Source organism: Lepus europaeus, chromosome 7 (assembly GCF_033115175.1).
Source record: "Lepus europaeus isolate LE1 chromosome 7, mLepTim1.pri, whole genome shotgun sequence".
NCBI lineage: Eukaryota > Metazoa > Chordata > Mammalia > Lagomorpha > Leporidae > Lepus > Lepus europaeus.
In genome coordinates, this window is record NC_084833.1 from 63,372,571 (window position 1) to 63,392,301 (window position 19,731).

A 19,731-nucleotide genomic window follows, 5' to 3' on the forward strand; every position below is an offset into this window, starting at 1 on the left:
CTGCCATCGGAACAGCGCGGTGCGCCGGCCGCAGCGCGCTACCGCGGCGGCCATTGGAGGGTGAACCAACGGCAAAGGAAGACCTTTCTCTCTGTCTCTCTCTCTCTCTCACTGTCCACTCTGCCTGTCAAAAAAAAAAAAAAAAAAAAATAGGACCCATGCCACCCATGTGGGGAACATGGATGGAATTCCAGGCTCCTGGTTTCCACCTGGCCCAGCTCTGGCTGTTGTGGGAGTGAACCAATGGATGGAAGATCTTTTTGTGTAACTCTTTGCCTTTCAAATTAATTAATTTATCAATCTTTAAAATGTTGGGTAGAGAGTGAGGTTGAGAAAGGGAGGGCAAAACAGAGAAAATAAGATTAGTATAGTTTTATGGCAGGCAAGAGGAAAGTGTTTAAAGAAGGAAGGAGTGTTCAACCATGATATAGTTTCAACTGTGTGGTGCTGAGAGATCAGGAAATATAGGAACTTAACAATATTCCTTGGGTTTTAGCAGTGTTGAGTCATTGGTAACCTTAGAGAGAACAGTTTGTGTTAGTGGGCTGGGGAGGGTAGTGCATGAGTTGACAAGTGAATAAGAATTCAGGAGTTAGAAAAAGTTACTTATAGACAGTGCTTTCAAGAAGTTTAAGATCGAATGGAACAAGAGAATATTGGAAGGAGCTGGAGAGGAATCTGGGGTCAAAGAAAGGTTTTATTTATGTGTTTTTTTTTTTTTTTTTTTTTGACAGGCAGAGTGGATAGTGAGAGAGAGAGAGACAGAGAGAAAGGTCTTCCTTTTTGCCGTTGATTCACCTTCCAATGGCCGCTGTGGCTGGCGCATCTCACTGATCCGAAGCCAGGAGCCAGGCGCTTCTCCCGGTCTCCCATATGGGTGCAGGGCCCAAGGACTTGGGCCATCCTCCACTGCCTTCCCGGGCCATAGCAGAGAGCTGGCCTGGAAGAGGGGCAACCAGGATAGAATCCGGCGCCCCAACCGGGACTAGAACCCGGTGTGCCAACGCCGCAAGGCGGAGGATTAGCCTGTTAAACCACGGCGCCGGCCTTATTTATGGTTTTTAAAGACTGTTTCTCTTATTGTACTTTTTATTTTAAAAAGTATAGAAAGTTAAAAAGGTACTATTTCAATAAACTCAGAATTGATAACTGTTAGCATTTGATAAGACTTTCATTGTCTTTTTGTATTAAAAAAAAAAGGATTATATCAAAGTCCCCTTTATTTCCTAGCCTTGGTGTTACTCCTTACCCCTAGCCAGAGGCAAAGTTTATTTTGAACTACTATATATTCTGAGGAAGTTTGTTTTTTAAAAAAAATATTAAAATAATCAAGTTAAAATTTTGAAATGAATGCATATGGTAAAAATAAATTATAAACCATACAAAATGGTTTATGATAAAAAGTTCAATTTTCTTTCTCTTTCATGGTCTTACTCCCCAGTGGTATTTACTGACAGCAGTTTCTTGTATACCTTTCAGAAATGTTTTGCACATATGTGTGTATGACTGTACCTTAATGCTAGATTCCTAGGTTTTGCTTTAGTCTTTTGCTATTTCAAAAAAAAAAAAAAAAAAAGCTGCAGCAACCATTTTTATATATCTTGGTGAAATTATTTGTATATTTGTACATATAAAATTATACCTTGTAAGATCAATTCCTGGAATTGGAATAGCTGAGTCAGTGGATTATGAGTTGACAGTTTTGATAAATATTGCCAGATTGCCCTTCAGAGAAGTTTTAATTGACTTGCTTTTTTTCTTACCCAAACTGGGTTTTATGAAGCATTTTATTTTTGCTAGTGAAAAATTATATCATTGTTTTATCATGTATTTCTTGAGAGACTTTGTCATGTTTCCATGTGTTTATTGGCCAACTGAATTAATTTCCTTGTGAACTTCCCATTTATACTTTTTGTGCATTTGCAATTGGATTGTTTGCTTTTTCATTTTTGATATGTAAGTTCAAAACTGAGGAAATTAACATTTAGATTAGCATATGGGGTTTGTACTTTTCTAGTCATCTATTCTTTGACTTTGTTTCTGTGGTTTTTGGTGAATAGAAGTTAAGTTTTTTATATAGCTGGATTTATTAATCTTTGGTTTCTGGATTTTTTTTGTGTGTGTGTGCTTAGAAAGGTCTTTTATAGTCCATGATTATTTTAAAAGTTTCTTAATCTCATCTTCCGGTATTTTATTTTATCTTTAAAGATTTATTTTTTATTTATTTGAAAGGCACAGTTACAGAGAGAGAGGGAGAGGCAGAGAGCAAGAGAGAGAAATCTTCCATCCACTGGTTCATTCCCCAAATGGCCACAGAGACCAGAGCTCAGCAATCCAAAGCAGGGAACCAGGAGTTTCATCCAGGAGCCCGGGCACTTGGGCCATCTTGCACTGCTTTCCCAGGTGCATTTTCAGGTAGCTGAATCAGAAATGGAGACTAGAACCAGCATCCATATGGGATGCTGGCTTCACAGCCTGTGGCTTTACCCACTGCACCACAATGCCAGACCCCGGGACTATTTTTTAACTTTGTTTTGTTTCATTGACCTGTCTGTATATTTGGTGCCATTATCAAATTGTCTTATTTTTTATTTATTTATTTTTTAAGATTTATTTATTGATTTGAAAGGCAGAATTATAGAGAGGCAAGGGAGGAAGAGAGAGAGAAGTTTTTCATCCGCTGGTTCACTCTCCAGATGGCTGCAACGGCCAGAGCTGTACCATCCAAAGTCAAGAGCCAGGAGTTTCATTGGGCCTCCCACATGGATGCAGGGGCCCAAGGACTTGGGCCATCTTCCACTGCTTTCCCAGGCCATAACAGAAAGCTGGATCGGAAGTGGAGCAGCAGAGTCTTTAACTGGTGCCTATATGAGATGCTGGGACTTGCAAGGGGCTGCTTTACCTGCTACACCACAGCACCAGCCCCTCAAGCTGTTTTAATACTGAAGTTTGCAATACATTTTAGTATATGAAAACTACGTAATCCTGAAGTTGTTTTATTTTGTTTTTAACACTGAAGTCAAATAAGGCATTGTTTATTGCTATTGAAAGACCTCCAATGGAGATCCTTTTGTAAAGAAGAGGTGAAGGATCATAGCATAATTTACTCAGACATTTTCTATTTGGATAAGTTTGTCTCCAGGATTTTGCAACAAAAACAACACTATGATGAATATCCTTGTGCACTGATAATGGTGCCCTTGTCTGATTATTTAGGATACATTTTTAAAAGTGTATTTATTGGGTCAAAAGAAGTGCACATTAATTTATTCGAGAGGCGGATTTCCCAGCCACTGTTCACTCCCCAAATGCCTGCCACACCCAGAGCTGGGCCAGCCTGAACCCAGGAGCTCAGAACTCCGTCTCGGTTTCTTACATTGGGGCAGGAACCCAGTTACGTAGGCCATCACCTGTTGCCTCCCAGTGTGTGCACTAGCAGGAAACTGGAATGGACAGCAGAGCCAGGACTTGAACCCAGGCGCTCTGATAGGGGATGCTGGCATCCCAGGTGGTGACTTAACTGCTGTGCCAAATGCCTGCCCCGGAAACACACTTTTTTCTTTTCTTTCCTCTCCTCTCTTCTTCTCTCCTCTCCTCTCCTCTTCTTTTCTTTTTTCTCTTTCTCTCTCTCGTTTTCTCTCTCTTGCTTTCTCTCTCTCTGTCTCTCTCTCTCTCTCTGATTTACATATTTATTTGAGAGGTAGAGTCATAGAGAGAGAGGTCTTCCATCCTCTGGTTCACTTCCCAAATGGCCGAAACAGCAAGGGTAGGGCCAGGCCGGAGCCAGGAGCCAGGAGCCTCCTCTGTGGATTCAGGGGCCCAGGCACCTGGGCCATCTTCCACTGCTTTCCTAGACCATCAGCAGGGAGATGGATCAGAAGTGGAGCAGCCAGGACACGAACTGGCATCCATATGAGATACCAGCACCACAGGCAGAGGCCCAACCTACTATGCCATAGCGGCAGTCCCAGAAACACACATTTTTAAAGCTAATGATATGTATTCTTAAATTGCCTTTCAGAAAGATGGTACCATTTATACTTGTTGGATATTTGAGAATTTGTTTTTGTATATTCATCAATGTTGAATTTTATTATTTTTAAAAAGATTTTTAAATTTTTAAAAAATTTGAATTGACACATTGATATATACATATTTTTGGGGTACAGTGTGATATTTCAATGTCATATACATTTTGCAATAATTAGGCCAGAGTAATTATTATGTCCATCACCTTAAACATTTTTTTAAAAGATTTATTTATTTATTTTTATTTGAAAGTCAGAGCTACACAGAGAGAGGAGAGGCAGAGGCAGAGGCAGAGAGAGAGGTCTTCCATCTGCTGGTTCACTCCCCAAGATGGCTGCAATGGCCGTTGCTGCACCAATCCAAAGCCAGGAGCCAGGAGCTTCTTCCGGGTCTCCCATGTGGGTACAGGGGCCTAAGAATATGAACCATCTTCTACTGCTTTCCCAGGGCATAGCAGAGAGCTGGATAGAAAGTTGAGCAGCTGGGTCTTGAACCGGCGCCCATATGGGATGCCAGCACTTCAGGCCAGAGCTTTAACCCACTGTGCCACAGCGCCGGACCCCATCACCTTAAACATTGATTATTTCTTTTGTGTTGAGAACATTCAAAATCCTGTCTTATAGTTAGAAATACAGTTAATCATTATCAACTGTACTTGTAGTTACCCTACTGTACAGTAGAATAAGTGTTACTGTTTTGTTTTTTTTTTTTGACAGGCAGAGTGGATAGTGAGAGAGAGAGAGACAGAGAGAAAGGTCTTCCTTTTTGCCGTTGGTTCACCCTCCAATGGCCGCTGTGGCCGGCGCATCGTGTTGATCCAAAGCCAGGAGCCAGGTGCTTCTCCTGGTCTCCCATGCGGGTGCAGGGCCCAAGGACCTGGGCCATCCTCCACTGCCTTCCCGGGCCATAGCAGAGAGCTGGCCTGGAAGAGGGGTAACCGGGACAGAATCCAGCGCCCCAACCGGGACTAGAACCTGGTGTGCCCGTGCCGCAAGGCAGAGGATTAGCCTGTTAAGCCACGGCACCGGCCGTTACTGTTTTTTAATATATTAAAATTTGCTAATAGTAAAAGGTGTAAAAAATGCGGTCCCTTGTATTTGTAGTTTACATGTCTTTGATTACGAGTTGTGGTTGAACACATTTAGACCCATTTTTCTGGCCATTTATCCTTTCCTTTGTTTCTTTTCTATTGTGGTCAGGGAATCTTAGTTCCATGGAAGGCTCACAGACCAAGAATAACTCAACAGAAGTGGCTTGCCAAGATAATTCCACTTGAAAGAAGTTGTTTTGTGGGTGTTTTCCACGGGTTCTTTGAAATATCTTTAAAGTCAGAAATTTAAAAATTGAATTATAATTATGTTCAGAAAAGAAGAGCAAGGTATAGTCCCTCTTCCTACCTGCACCCCTCCCACTATATTTGTGGGTCTTGCATTCCACGCCAGCTGCCCTGTCCAAGGATGGGCCTGGTTGTGTTGACATGAATGATCATGTACAAGTAAATATATAACAAGAAATCTGCAAAGGTTATATGAAGGAAACTTAGAATGTTATGATTATAGCATAAGCAAAAAGATAGTCATAGAAGAAATTCTTGGGAAAAAAAAGGCAATTTCCAGAGACAAAGCATTGCAGATTGGTAAAATATCTCAAGAACAATCTTTGTTTTGTTTGTTTTATCTCTTAGATACATACTTGTTGAGCACATACTCTTTCCTAGATGCTGGCATCCTATCTGCACTTGAGGGACTTAGCAGTCTACCGAACAGAGCGAATATCCTGGAATCAGGTTCTTGGCTGGGGCTGCCCTTTCTTTCTTCTCCCCCTACCTGCATAGCTAAAAATGCTTGTTCTCATTTTGAAGAAGAGATAATTAAAGCAAAGCTGTTTACCCCATCCTGGATTGATGGGTCTGGTTTCCAGGTTAGTAAGCAAGGGCCCTGAAGGACAGCTGTCTCTGACATCTGTGAAGGAAAGGGGAGTGATGTGGGAGAAGTCAGGATATGCCTACATCCTATACTGGTAATTGAAAGATTTTCCAAAGTTGCTTTATTGAAGCCCTGGGGTTTTGTGTCGATCTTCTGTGAAGAGTTTGCCTTTTTCCTCTGGAGGCTGCAATCTTACTGTGACAGCAGGAAACCCCGCTTAATGACACAAAGTAGGGGGGAGAATCTAGCTGAACTTACTGGAAATCCGAGGCTTTCAAACTTGTAAATTTTATAATTAAAACAACTGGCTAATTAAGCAGTTTAACACACTGGTAATTTGACCAAAGCCTTTCATTTAAGGGGGAAGATGGTTAATTTAACAGTGGTTTGAACTAGCTTTTTAATTAACCAGCTGCTGTAATTACAGGAATTGCCCCAGATTGATTTTGAAAATGCCTTTTGCCAAGGAATTCCAGCAGATGAGAAGCCAGTGCAAACATCTGCAGCACTTTGACCTAAGACGTGTCATCATCCCAAACATGCATTTGGATTCTGCTTTTTGAAACCATCCCTGGGTGATTGAGTTTCTGTGTACTTACAGATGGTGACTGGCATCGGACTGCTCCTCTTTATTTACACAGAATGCTTTATTACATAACGGAGGCCCCTGGGAGCCATAACCGTGAAGTGAACTCTTGATCTTTGTATGTTCGGGGCAGCAGAAAAGGTCTAGAGAGATGGGGACATGTGGGTGGAGGCTGTGTGGAGTCTTCCCGTCAGAGAGGTGCAGTCCCAGCAGTAGGGACAACCCAGCTGGGCACAGAGGCATGAAAATGACGGGTTTATGCAGGGTGACAAGTATAGCTCTGTGGCTGGGGAGCTGGGGAGCAGAATTGTAAGGGCCTGTAAGAGTGAGAGAATGAGATGAAGTAATTGGAACTAGATTATAAAATCAGGTCCTAGGGCAGGTATTAAGATGCTCATTACGTGTCTCCCATAGGAGTGCCTGGTATAATCCCCAGCTTTGACTACTACTTCTTGTTTTTGTTTTTAAGATTGATTGATTGATTTTGAAAGTCAGAATTACAGAGAGCTCCTCCATCTACTGGCCAGGCTGAAGCCAGGAGATTTATCTGTGTCTCCTGTGTGGGTGGCAGGGGCCCATCTTTTGGGCTATCTTCTGCTGCTTTTCCCAGGCCATTAGCCGGAAGCTGGATCGGAAGTGGAGCAGACAGGACTTGAATAAGCACCCATATGGGAGGCCGGAATCGAAGGAGGCAGCCTTACTCCTATGCCACACTGCCAGCCCCCGAGCTTTGACTTCTGACTCCAGCTTCCTGCCAGTGCAGACCTTGGGAGGGCATGGGGATTGCTCAAGTAATTGATTTCCTGCTGCCCTCATGGGGGATCTGGATTGAACTGCCAGCTTCTGCTTTGCTTTCCCTTCTCCCCCCACCATTGTGGTCATTTAGGGAATGAACTAGCCAATCAATGTGAGCTCTCTCTGCCTCTCAAATAAATAAGTAATTAAAATAAAAGTCCTCTGGCTAATGTCGCGGTACAGAGGATTAGGCTGCTGGCTGCAATGCTGGCATCCCATATGAGCGCTGATTTGAGTCCTGGCTGCTTCCCTTCCAATCCAGCTCCCTGCTAGTGCACCTGGGAAGGCACTGGAGGATGGCCCAAGTACTTGGGCCCTGCCACTCAGTTGGGAGACCTGGAAGGAATTTCTGGCTCTAGCTTTGGCCTGGCCCAGCCCCCACCATTGTGGCCATTTGGGGATTGAACCAGTAGATGGAAGATTTCTCTCCTTCTTCCTTTCTCTCTGTGTGTAATTCTGCCTTTCAAATGAGTAAAATAAATCTTTTTTTTTTTTTTAAAGAAAATAAAAAAATAGTCCTTAAATGCTTAGCTATGAAGTTCAGACTTTGAGCAGTAGAAGACCATCAAACATTTATTTATTTGAGAGACACACAGAGAGAAAGAGACAGAGACAGGGATAGACAGAGAGCTCCAATCCGCCATTTTATTCCCCATATGCCTGCAGTGTCCTCAGTTGAAACAGAAGCAGAAGCCAGAGCCGGGCACTAGTCCAGGTCTCCCATGAGGGCGGCAGGAACCCAATTACTTGAGTCATCATTGCTGCCTCCCTGGCTCTGCCTTGGCAGGAAGCTGGAGTCAGGAGCCAGAACCAGAGTCTTTTTAAGATTTTATTCTTTTTTTAAAAAAAAAAAGATTTATTTTACGCCGGCGCCGCGGCTCACTAGGCTAATCCTCCGCCTTGCGGCGCCGGCACACCGGGTTCTAGTCCCGGTTGGGGCGCCGGATTCTATCCCGGTTGCCCCTCTTCCAGGCCAGCTCTCTGCTGTGGCCAGGGAGTGCAGTGGAGGATGGCCCAAGTGCTTGGGCCCTGCACCCCATGGGAGACCAGGAGAAGCACCTGGCTCCTGCCATCGAATCAGTGCAGTGCGCCGGCCGCAGTGGCCATTGGAGGGTGAACCAACGGCAAAAAGGAAGACCTTTCTCTCTGTGTCTCTCTCTCACTATCCACTCTGCCTGTAAAAAAAAAAAAAAAAAAAAAAAAAGATTTAATTTATTTATTTGAAAGGCAGATGGGGGTCAGCGCTGTGGCATAGCGAGTAAAGCCTCTGCCTAAAGTGCCGGCATCCCATATGGGTGCTGGTTCGAGTCCTGGCTGCTCCACTTCTGATCTAGCTCTCTGCTATGGCCTGGGATAGCAGTAGAAGATGGCCCAAGTCCTTGGGCCCCTGTACCCACATGGGAGACCCAGAAGAAGCTCCTGGCTCCTCACTTCGGATCGGTACAGCTCCGGCCTTTGTGGCCAACTGGGGAGTGAGCCAGTGGATGGAAGACCTCTCTCTCTCTGTCTCTCCTTCTCTGTGTAACTCTTTCAAATAAATAAATAAATCTTTTTTTTTTTTTTTTTTTTTTAAGGCAGAGTTACAGAGAGGTAGAGACAGAGAGACATCTTCCATCTACTGGCTCACTCCCCAAATGGCCACAATGGCAGGCGTTGAACCTATCCGAAGCCAGGAGCCAGGAGCTTCCTCTGGAACTCCCACATGGGTGCAGGGGACCAAGGACTTGGGCCATCCTCTGCTGCTTTCCCAGGCAATAAGCAGAACACTGGATTGGAAGAGGAGCAGCCAGGACATGAACTGGTGCCCTTATGGGATGCCAGGGCTACAGGCGAAGGCTTAACCTACTACACCACAGCACTGTCCTCCCAGAACCAGAGTATTGAACAGAGTTACTCTGATTTGAGACAGAGGTACCTTAACTGTCAGGCCAAATGTCTGGCCCCAAATACTTAAGAATGTGACAAAGAACTTCTCTGTGTTATTCATTATTATCTCTGTAGGGCCTGACAATTAAAAAGAAAGACCTTAAAAGAATTGCATGTGTGTGATGGATAAATGATTGCATTAGTGAAAGAGAATAAGATGACTAAATTTAGGTTTTAGGAAGATTATTTTTGTCAGCTCTGGAGGATAGACTGGACTCTCCTAACCCTTCCACTTATATTCCCTTCACACAAAACCTCAATGATCTTCTTAAAATACATCAGACATGATTTCCTTGCCTTAACAAGGCCCAGCATAGTAGGTTCTGACCCACTACTCACTATAGTCTCTGTGCCCACTCTATTCCATTCTGTGCCCCTCTTACTTGGCTTTAGCCATACTCATAGCCTCTCTTTTTCTTGAATGTGCCCAGCTGTGGGCCGTCTTAGAACTTTTGCACAAGCTGTTTCCTCTGCCTTGAACACACACCCTCCATTTATTTATTCAAGTATTTTTTTACCTTTGGAATAGATAATACATATATGTGGAGCAGATGTTGGTAGACACAAAAGGATATAATTAAAAAGTAAGTCTCTTTACCCCTTTTTCTAGCTCTTTCTCTCCCTTATTATAGCCCTAGCATCTAGGGCAGTGATTGGTACCAAAGTCAGGCCTGCCATGAAGATTGGGTTGGATATATACTGCACAACTCTAGTGTGTGCTGTTCACATGCTTGTAAGAGACAGTTGTCGTTGGCTACCCTGATAGGTAATAGTAAATACTTGTTGAAGGAATGAACATACTTTGAAGAGTTCAGATGTTTTAGAAGTATTTATATATATATTTGAAAGGCAGAGAGCGCTATCTTCCATCTTCTGGTTCACTCCCCAAATACCACAACAGTTAGGTCAGCCTGAAGCCAGGAGCCTGGAATCCAGCCCACTTGGTGGCAGGGACCCACGTACTAGAGCCATCATCTGCTGCCTCTCAGTGTGCAATAGAAGGAAGCTGGTATTAGAAGTGGAGGCAGGTCTTGAACCCAGGCACTCTGATATGAAATGAGGGCATCTTAGTTGGCTAAACCGAGTGCCCACCCCAAAGAAGTTATATTTTGAGGCCGGCGCCGTGGCTCAACAGGCTAATCCTCCGCCTTGCGGCGCCGGCACACCGGGTTCTAGTCCCGGTCGGGGCACCGATCCTGTCCCGGTTGCCCCTCTTCCAGGCCAGCTCTCTGCTGTGGCCAGGGAGTGCAGTGGAGGATAGCCCAAGTGTTTGGGCTCTGCACCCCATGGGAGACCAGGATAAGCACCTGGCTCCTGCCATCGGAACAGCGCGGTGCGCCGGCCGCAGCGCGCTACCGCGGCGGCCATTGGAGGGTGAACCAATGGCAAAAAGGAAGACCTTTCTCTCTGTCTCTCTCTCTCACTGTCCACTCTGCCTGTCAAAAATAAAAAAAATAAATAAATAAATAAAAAAATAAAAAATAAAAAATAAAAAAATAAAGAAGTTATATTTTGAGATCATAATAAAATGTCTTTGGAGGCTGGCATTGTGGCATAGCAGATTAAGCTACCACCTGTGACACTAGTATCCCATATGGGCACCAGTTTGTGTCTTGGCTACTCCACTTTTGATCCAGCTCCCTGTGAATGTGCCTGGGAAAGCTAAAAATGGCCCAAATGCTTGGGCTCCTGCCACCCATGTGGGAGATCCAGATGGAGTTCTAGGCTCCTGGCATTGGCCTGGGCCAGCCTGATTGTTGCAGCCATTTATGGAGTAGACCAGACTGATCTCACTTTCTCTTTCTCTTGTTCTTAACTCTGCATTTCCAATAATTTTTTTTTTTTTTAAATAAAAATCTTGTTGGGTAAGATTCGTTTGCCAGACTGTGGTCTGAAGATCCTTGTGTGCCATCAAGGAGAGTTGTATATCAGCTGCTTGGCTGAGTCCCCAGATTGTAGAGTCTGGATCAGAAAGCCTCAAAAGATCAAAGGTCTTAGAGTCAGAGCAAGAATTGGGACATCAGCCAAAAAGATAGCTCAGTTATGTTCAGTTCTATGTGAGAACCTCTGGCTGCAATACCTTGTCTTCCTCACATTTTAATCTCTTAACTCCTTTTTTTTTTTTTTTTTTTGGACAGGCAGAGTTAGACAGTGAGAGAGAGACAGAGAAAGGTCTTCCTTTTCTGTTGGTTCACCCCCCAAATGGCTGCTACGGCCTGTGCCAGGAGCCAGGTGCTTCCTCCTGGTCTCCCATGCAGGTGCCGGTTACAAGCACTTGGACCACCCTCCACTGCCCTCCTGGGCCACAGCAAAGAGCTGGACTGGAAGAGGAACAGCTGGGACAGAATCTGGTGCCCCAACCAGGACTAGAATCTGGGATGCCGGCGCCGCAGGCGGAGGATTAGCCAAGTGAGCCGCGGCGCTGGCCAATCTCTTAACTCCTTTTTCAAGAACATAATGTTTACCTCTTCTGAACCCATTCTTCCACATCCTGCATCCTACTCTAAAGGCGAATTTCCCTTCCTGAGGGCACTCACAACATCACTCACATTTCCATTAAAGTACTTTGCACACAGTGAGGTAATTACTTGCTTACCCATCATAGCGTATTTTATTCATCTTTGTAACCGTCCTGGTATCTGATAGTTGTGGGTCATAAATGTGGATTCATCCATGTCATGGATGGGATCCATGCTCTTCTGGGTTGTCGTGATGATATGGCTGGATTGTAAATGCAGGGGACTGTCAGGACTATGGTTGGCGTCCACACCATCTTGTGTTCACCCTCCTCCAAGGGGTGACCTTGGACTACAGGAACCAGGAGGTAAGGGAGCGGAACCTAAGACTAGTGCTTCTCCAGAAAGTGGAGAGCAAGCAAGACAGATAGACAGACATAGCAGACCTGAGCAGGTCCAGTCCCTGCCACTGCAACCAGAGATAGGGAAGATTGGGTATGGCTAGATTTTGTATTCTAGAAATTCAAGTGTTATGACCTAGTGGTTCCAGATACACGCTTTTTAGTCAGGCCTGAGTTTAAGTAGAAATTCTCTCTCTCTCTCTCTCTCTCTCTCTCTCTCCCTCCCTCCCTCCCTCCCTCCCTCAATTTATTTGAAAGGCAGAGCTAGAGAGAGAGAGAGAGAGAGAGAGAGAGAGAGAGTCTTTCTTCCACTGGTTCACTCCCCAAATAGCTGTAATAGCTGAGGCTGAGCCAGAAGCCAGAAGCTTCCTCTGGGTCTCCTACATGGGTGCAGGGGCCCAAGCATTTGGGCCATCTTCTGCTGCTTTCCCATGCACATCAGCAGGGAGCTGGGTTGGAAGTGGAGCAGCTGGGACTTGATCTGGTGCCCATATAGCTATGCTACAACGCCTGTCCCTAAGCAGCAGTTCTGTCTCTTGTTGGATAACATCGGCCATTTCATTGAATTTCTAGAGTTACCATTTCTTGTTTATTTGAAAATGAGGGTTGGAGGAGAATGAGTGTGAATATATATGTACATGTGAAAGCAAGATAGGGACAGTATATCCTTCCTTGAAGGGGGATCTGGGTGGCACCTATCATGATTCAACACAAAGTGTGAGTAGATAGGGGCCCTGTGTTTTGCCTATTAGTGTTATATGTATACACTGTTCTGTACCTTAAGGTTTTGGTTTTGTTGTTGTTCACTTAGCAGTGTATTGGAGATTCTTCCATACCAGCACAAATCAATGACAGCTGGTTTTTAAAGCTTTTAGAACTTCGGGTGATCCTCCTCTTTGATTATTATTTTGGCTGCCTTTCTCTCTGTAATCTCTGTTAGAAAACTTCAAAGGGGGTTATTTCCTGCTGAGGAACAAGAGGAGGTGAGCAGCCTATGAGAGTGTATTTTGTTCCCTGTCACTGTAGCTTTAGCAGGAGAAAATTTTGAAAGGTGGGCATTTGGGATAAGATATATTCCAGGACCAAAAGGAGAAAAAAAGGGGGCAAATGGAGAATTAGTTCAGCATCAAGAAATGTCTGTTTCTTTTTTTTTTTTTAAGATTAATTTTATTTATTTGAAAGAGTTACAGAGAGAGGTAGAGACAGAGAGAGAGGTCTTCCATCTGCTGGTTCACTCCCCAGATGGCCGCAATGGCCGGAGCTGCACCAATCCAAAGCCAGGAGTTTCTTCCAGGTCTCCCACATGAGTGCAGGGGCCCGAGGACCTGGGCCATCTTCTACTGCTTTCCCAGGCCATAGCAGAGAGCTGGATCAGAAGAGGAGCAGCCAGGACTAGAAGTGGCACCCATATGGGATGCCAGTGCTTCAGGCCATGGCTTTAACCTGCTGCGCCATAGCGCCGGCCCCAAAATGTCTGTTTCTTTAAGCCAATGAAAGACCTTCTTACCTCCAAATATTCCCAACCCTGCCATGGAGAGTTTATCTTCTCACATATGATCTGCCTGTCCTTAGAGGGACACAAACAGATTTATCTTGTTTTCTTTCTTTCAGGTGGCATTCTACTGAGCACCAGTCGGCACTACAAGACAAAACCCACCCATGGCATTGGACGATACAAGCACCTAGTTAAAGCTCAGGAGGTATGGAGCAGAGGGAGTCCTTTAGAAAAGGACAGTGGTCAGCTTTTGCAAAGACCTTAAGGTCAGAGATGCATATATTAGAAAAGTTAGGGATTATCCAGACTGGAGGTGTTTCTCCTAGCTTCCGGTCATGTCCCCAGGCCAGGTTATCACAGTAAAAAGCAAACAGCTTGGTTGGATTACTTGTGATAGTTTTTAAGAAATATCCCCTTAGTGTGTATTTCAGTATGGATCTCTGAGTGGAACTGCTAAATTTAGTTTAGTTGAATGATTGGTTTGTGGCCAAAAGAAGTGGATTAATATTTTCAGATAGCTGACGTTTAGATTGTTTGCAGACTTAAACTATGTATGTGCCTCTTTGATGCAATATCACAGGTGCCTGGGAGTTAGAGCTAAGCATTATAACACGATTTGGCCCATTCCTGTGCCTTCAGCTACGTGATTGCTTCTGTGGTGGTTAGGTTTCTCTGCATGTGCATGGATTTTGTGGTGGGGTGGACATAACACTGGCCTAAATGTCAGAAAATTTGGCTTTGAGTCTCAGTGCCATCATCTCCTTTAAGATTTATTGATTTATTTGAAAGTCAGAGTTACAGAGGCAGGGGGAAAGAGAGAGAGAGGTCTTCCATCCATTGGTTCACTCTCCAAGTGGTCACGATGGCTGGAGCTGTTTCAATCTGAAGCCAGAAGCCAGGAGCTTCTTCCAGGTCTCCCACGTGGGTGCAGAGGCCATCTTCTACTGCTTTCTCAGGCCATAGCAGAGTGCTGATTAGACGTGGAGCAGCCTAGAATCGAACCGGTGCCCATATGGGATGTTGACACTGAAGGCGGCAGCTTTACCCTCTATGCCACAGGGCTGGCCCCAATCACCTCCTTTAAACAGTGTAATTGGGAAAATTTTGCTGTGCTCCTTTGGCAGGTTTCAACATCTTTTGGTTCTTTGGCTTATTTTCATACTCTCACACAACCATGCACATCTCTTTATTGCTTATCTGTCTTTGGCTGAGGTTGAAACCATTGAGTCTGGGCTTTAGAAAGCACTGAACTGGCCATGTTCTCCTGGGCGTCATCCTTACATCAAGGATTTTCACAAGAAGAACCCTGCCACAGCCGAGACCCATATCAGGCAGGCTGCAGGCAGAAAACAGATCCCTGACTAAAGTTGTTCCTTTGCAGTGGGAAGAGTACTAAATTAGGAACCAAGAAATTATCTTCTTCTTTTTTTTTTTTTTTAATATTTATTTGAAAGTCAGAGTTACAGAGAGAGGTAGAGACAGAGCAAGAGGTCTTTCATCTGCTGGTTCACTCTCCAGATGGTTGCAATGGTCGGAGCTGCGCCGATCCAAAGCCAGGAGCCAGGAGCTTTTTCTGGATCTCCCATGCAGGTGCAGGGACCCAAGGACTTGGGCCATCTTCTACTGCTTTCCCAGGCCATAGCAGAAAGCTGGATTGGAAAAGGAGCAGCCAGGACTTGAACTGGCGTCCATATGGGATGCCGGCGCTTCAGGCCAAGGTGTTAACCCGCTGGGTCACAGCGCCGGCCCCAAAACTGTCTTCTAAAGTTTGGTTCTGTCACTTGCAGCTTTGTGATTTTTGAGTCGGTTAACACTACCCTCTAGGCAGGGAGGAGGGGGTCTGAAATAATATGTAAAATTTTTCTGCAAGGAGAGTCCATAGCTTTTTTTTTTTTTTTTTTTTGACAGGCAGAGTGGACAGTGAGAGAGAGAGAGAGAGACAGAGAGAAAGGTCTTCCTTTGCCGTTGGTTCACCCCCTAGAGGCCGCTGCGGCTGGCGCACCGCCCTGATCCAAAGCCAGGAGCCAAGTGCTTCTCCAGGTCTCCCATGGGGTGCAGGGCCCAAGCACTTGGGCCATCCTCCACTGCCTTCCCGGGCCATAGCAGAGAGCTGGCCTGGAAGAGGGGCAACCAGGATAGAATCCGGCGCCCCAACCGGGACTAGAACCCGGTGTGCCGGCGTCACAGGCGGAGGATTAGCCTATTGAGCCGTGGTGCCAGCCGAGTCCATAGCTTTTTAAAAGCTATGTTATATAGTCTTACCTATTTTAAATTTATTTATGTTTAAAATTATTCGAAAGAGTGACAAACAATGAGAGTTTGATCTTCCTTCTGCTGGTCCACCCCTAAATGCCTACAAAAACTGGGACCAGAACTGGGCCAGGCCGAAGCCTGTAGCCTAGAACTCCCATCTGAGTGTCCCTTACAGGCGGCAGGGACTCAAGTACTTGAGTCATCATGCACAGCTTTCCATGCACGTCAGCAGTAAGCTGGATCAAGAGCAGAGGTGGAGGGCCGGCACTGTGGCGCAGTAGGTTAATCCTCTGCCTGTGCCGCCAGCATCCCATATGGGTGCCGGTTCTAGTCCTGGCTGCTACTCTTCCGATCCAGCTCTTTGCTATGGCCTGGGAAAGCAGTAGAAGATGGCCCAGGCGCTTGGGGCCCTGCACTGACATGGGAGACCCAGAGGAAGTCCTGGCTCTTGGCTTCAAATCAGCACAGCTCTGGCAGTTGTGGCCATTTGGAGGGTGAATCAGTGGAATGGAAGACCTTCCTCTCTATCTCTCTCACTGTCTGTAACTCCACCTCCCAAAGAAATAATAAATAAAATCTTTATGAGCAGAGGTGGAAGCAGGACCCGATCCCAGGCACTCTAATATGGCATATGAGCTGCCCTGGTGATGGCTTAACCCACTGCGCCCTGATGCCTGCTCCAACCTTAGAATAGTTTATTAGAGTTGTTTTATTTTGGGACCTCTTCCTTCTGAAAGCTGCACAGAGGGACTGATGCTGTGGTGTGGCTGGTTAAGCTGCTGCTTGAGTTGCCCACATTCCACATTTTAGTGCTCGGGATTGTGTCCCACCTCTGCTTCCAATCAGCTTCCTTTAAAAATATCTTTTTTTGTTTTATTTATTTGAAATTTATTTATTTGCAGAATTACAGAGGTGGAGAGAGACAGAGAGAGATGGATCAATCGATTGATTGTTTAATTGATTGATTTTTTTTTTTTTTTACATCTTCTGGTTCACTCCCCAAATGGCTGCAATGGCCATGGCTAGGCCAGGCAGAAGCCAGGAGCCTGGTACTCCATCAGAGTCTCCCATGTGGATGCAGGGGCCCAAACACATGAGCTATCCTCCACTGCTTTCCCAGGTGCATTAGCAAGGAGCTGGATCAGAAGTGGAGCAGCCAGCACTAGAACTGGCTAGTTATGGGATATCAGCATTGCAGGCAGCAGCTTAACCTCCTGAGCCACAAAGCAGGCCCCCCAGTGAAGATGTGCATGTGTCTGTGTGTCTGCCTGTCTGCCTTTCATACAAAGAAAAATAAAAGAAGGTGAAACATCCCACGTAAATTAGCAGCAAAGAAAGTTAGTTTTGTTTGGGTGTTTGTTTTTCTCTTTTTTTTTTAAAGATTTATTTATTTTTATTATTATTATTTTTTTAATGTATTTCAGTCTGCACAGTGATGATGCTTAAGCAGAAGGATTCAATTCCTAGCCTCACAGTTTCTTTTCTTTATTTTTTTTAAAGATTTTATTTATTTACTTGACAGGTAGAGTTATAGACAGTGAGAGGGAGAAACAGAGAGAAAGGTCTTCCCTTCGTTGGTTCACTCCTCAAATGGCCGCAATGGCCGGAGCTGTGCTGATCCGAAGCCAGGAGCCAGGTGCTTCTTCCTGGTCTTTCATGCGGGTGCAGAGAACCAAGCACTTGGACCATCTTTTACTGCTTTCCCAGGCCATAGCAGAGAGCTGGATTGGAAGAGGAGCACCCAGGACTTGAACTGGCATCCATATGGGATGCCACAGATGGAGGATTACCTACTGCATCACGGCGCCAGTCCCCTATTTTTATTTATTTGAAAGATAGTTACAGAGAGAGAGGTCTTCCATCCGCTGTTTCACTAACCAAATGGCTGCAATGGCCAGATCTGAGCTCATCTGAAATCAGGAGCCAGGAGCTTCTTTTGGGTCTCCCACGTCGATGCAGGGGCCCAAGGACTTGGGCCATCTTCTGTTGTTTTCCCAGGCCATAGTAGAGAGCTGGATCAGAAGTAGAGCAGCCACGACTAGAACCAGCGCCCATATGGGATGCCAGCACTTCAGGCCAGGGCTTTAACCTGCTGCGCCATGGCACTGGGCCATTTTTCTCTTTTAGAAACATTTCATAGTGGGGCTGCCACTGTGGCATAGTAGGTTAAGCCTCCACCTGCAGCACTGGCATCCCAGTTGAGTGTTGGTTTGAGTTCCGGCTGTTCCACTTCCAATCTAGCTCTCTGCTGATGGCCTGGGAAAGCAGCTGAAGATGACCTTAGTGCTTGGGCCTCTGCACCTACATGGGAGACCTGGATGAAGCTCAGACCAGTAATGGCCATTGTGGGAGTAAACCAGCAGATGAAAGACCTTTCTATCTGTCTCTCCCTCTCTCTGTCTGTAACTCTGCCTCTCAAACAAACAAATAAATCTTTAACAAAACATTTTATAGGCTTCTCCCTGTGAGATAATTTTCTGCATATGCCATGCTGTGACTTGCTCCTTAGCTCGACGTAAAAGGAGGCTGAGTAACATCTGTAATGCCATTTGTCCCCATCTTCCTCTCCAGCCTCATCTTCCATCTCTGAGATACCATGATTTAATTGTGTGAGCCTCTTGCTTCTCATTGTCCAGGCCTTGCACATGCTGTTCTGTCTACTGGGAAGACCTCTCCTTCACCTGGCTAACTCCTCCTCACCTTTTAATTCCTAGCGAGGAAGCAGGGTGGGGAGGGATACTAACAAACGTTTGCTCTGAGAAGCCCTCCCGGGTTCCCTGCGTGGGGTTCCCTGGGCCCTCTCTGTCCTGGGATTTACTGCTCTAAGTTGTCACCATCTGTTTTGATGCCAAACCCTCCTTCTGAATTGTGAGCTCCCTTAGAGTTAGGCCAAGTTTGATTTCTCTCTGTACCCTCGGTGCCTATGACTGTTGACCAAGCTGAACTACAGTGGGGTTGCTGGAGCTGCCCCGAGTCTTTGTAAGTCAGAGCTGGCAAACACCTGGCTCCAGATGACATTGGTAGCTTGCAGGGAGTGAAGCTCCCTTTGGTTGGGGCTGTAGGTGGTATTTCTCTGATGCTACTCAGTGTCCCAGCGTGGCTGGCGCAGCAGTGCTAGAAGGTGGTGAATGCTGCTCTGGGCTCCTCACTTGCTGCCCAGGACAGCATGGTGGAAGCTGTCACCTGCCAGCCCACAGAGCCTCTGGCCTGAGTCCTGTCTCTTTTACCCTCCTTGGGACTGGAGCTGGATACTCTGGGAGGAAGTCTTGTGTGGCCTCCCTCCTTCCTCTCCTTAAGCCTAGAGTCTAGCAACACGATGAGTAGCCAGACTCCTGTCTTTTTCCCTCTCTGGGGCTCAGTCTGTTCCCTCTCCTCTGTTGAGTCTAACATCTCTAGGACAAGAGTTATACTCTTGAACAAAGCACCCTACCAAGTGCTCCTCCCATTTCTGCTGATGTAATTCACTGATTTCTCCTTCCAAAAGCGCCACATTCAATCTTCTGACTCCTGACCCTTGAGGAGGAGGGGAGGCATTCACCTCCTGTCAGTACTGGGTTTTCCTTTGTCCTGCATGGCCTCGTTTGTGACCCTATGTTGGTTCCCAGGCCTTCATCCTGTGCCGTTGGTGCTTCTCTGAGGAGCTGGTGAGAGGACGGATAGAAGTGCATCTTCTCGGGTGGCAGCATGAGCATGACAACAGCTGTGGTATTCCAGCGCTCTCACAGTGGGCACCCAGCCTCCCTCTCAGTGATTTTCCTTTTTAAAAATGCTTGCACAGGGAGCCGGCGCTGTGGCGCAGTGGGTTAACGCCCTGGCCTGAAGCGCCAGCATTCCATATGGGCGCCGGTTCTAGTCCCAACTGCTC

The 19,731-nt window shown here is 45.8% G+C and overlaps 1 protein-coding gene across 1 annotated transcript in view; it reads left to right on the plus strand.

The window, feature by feature from the left end:
• Positions 1–19,731, plus strand: part of MRPL48 (mitochondrial ribosomal protein L48) — a 71,488-nt gene that overhangs the window by 19,901 nt on the left and 31,856 nt on the right. The window contains exon 4 of the mRNA XM_062197565.1: positions 13,730–13,818. Within this exon, the coding sequence (XP_062053549.1) occupies positions 13,730–13,818 (89 nt within the window). The remainder of the gene's footprint in view (positions 1–13,729; positions 13,819–19,731) is intronic.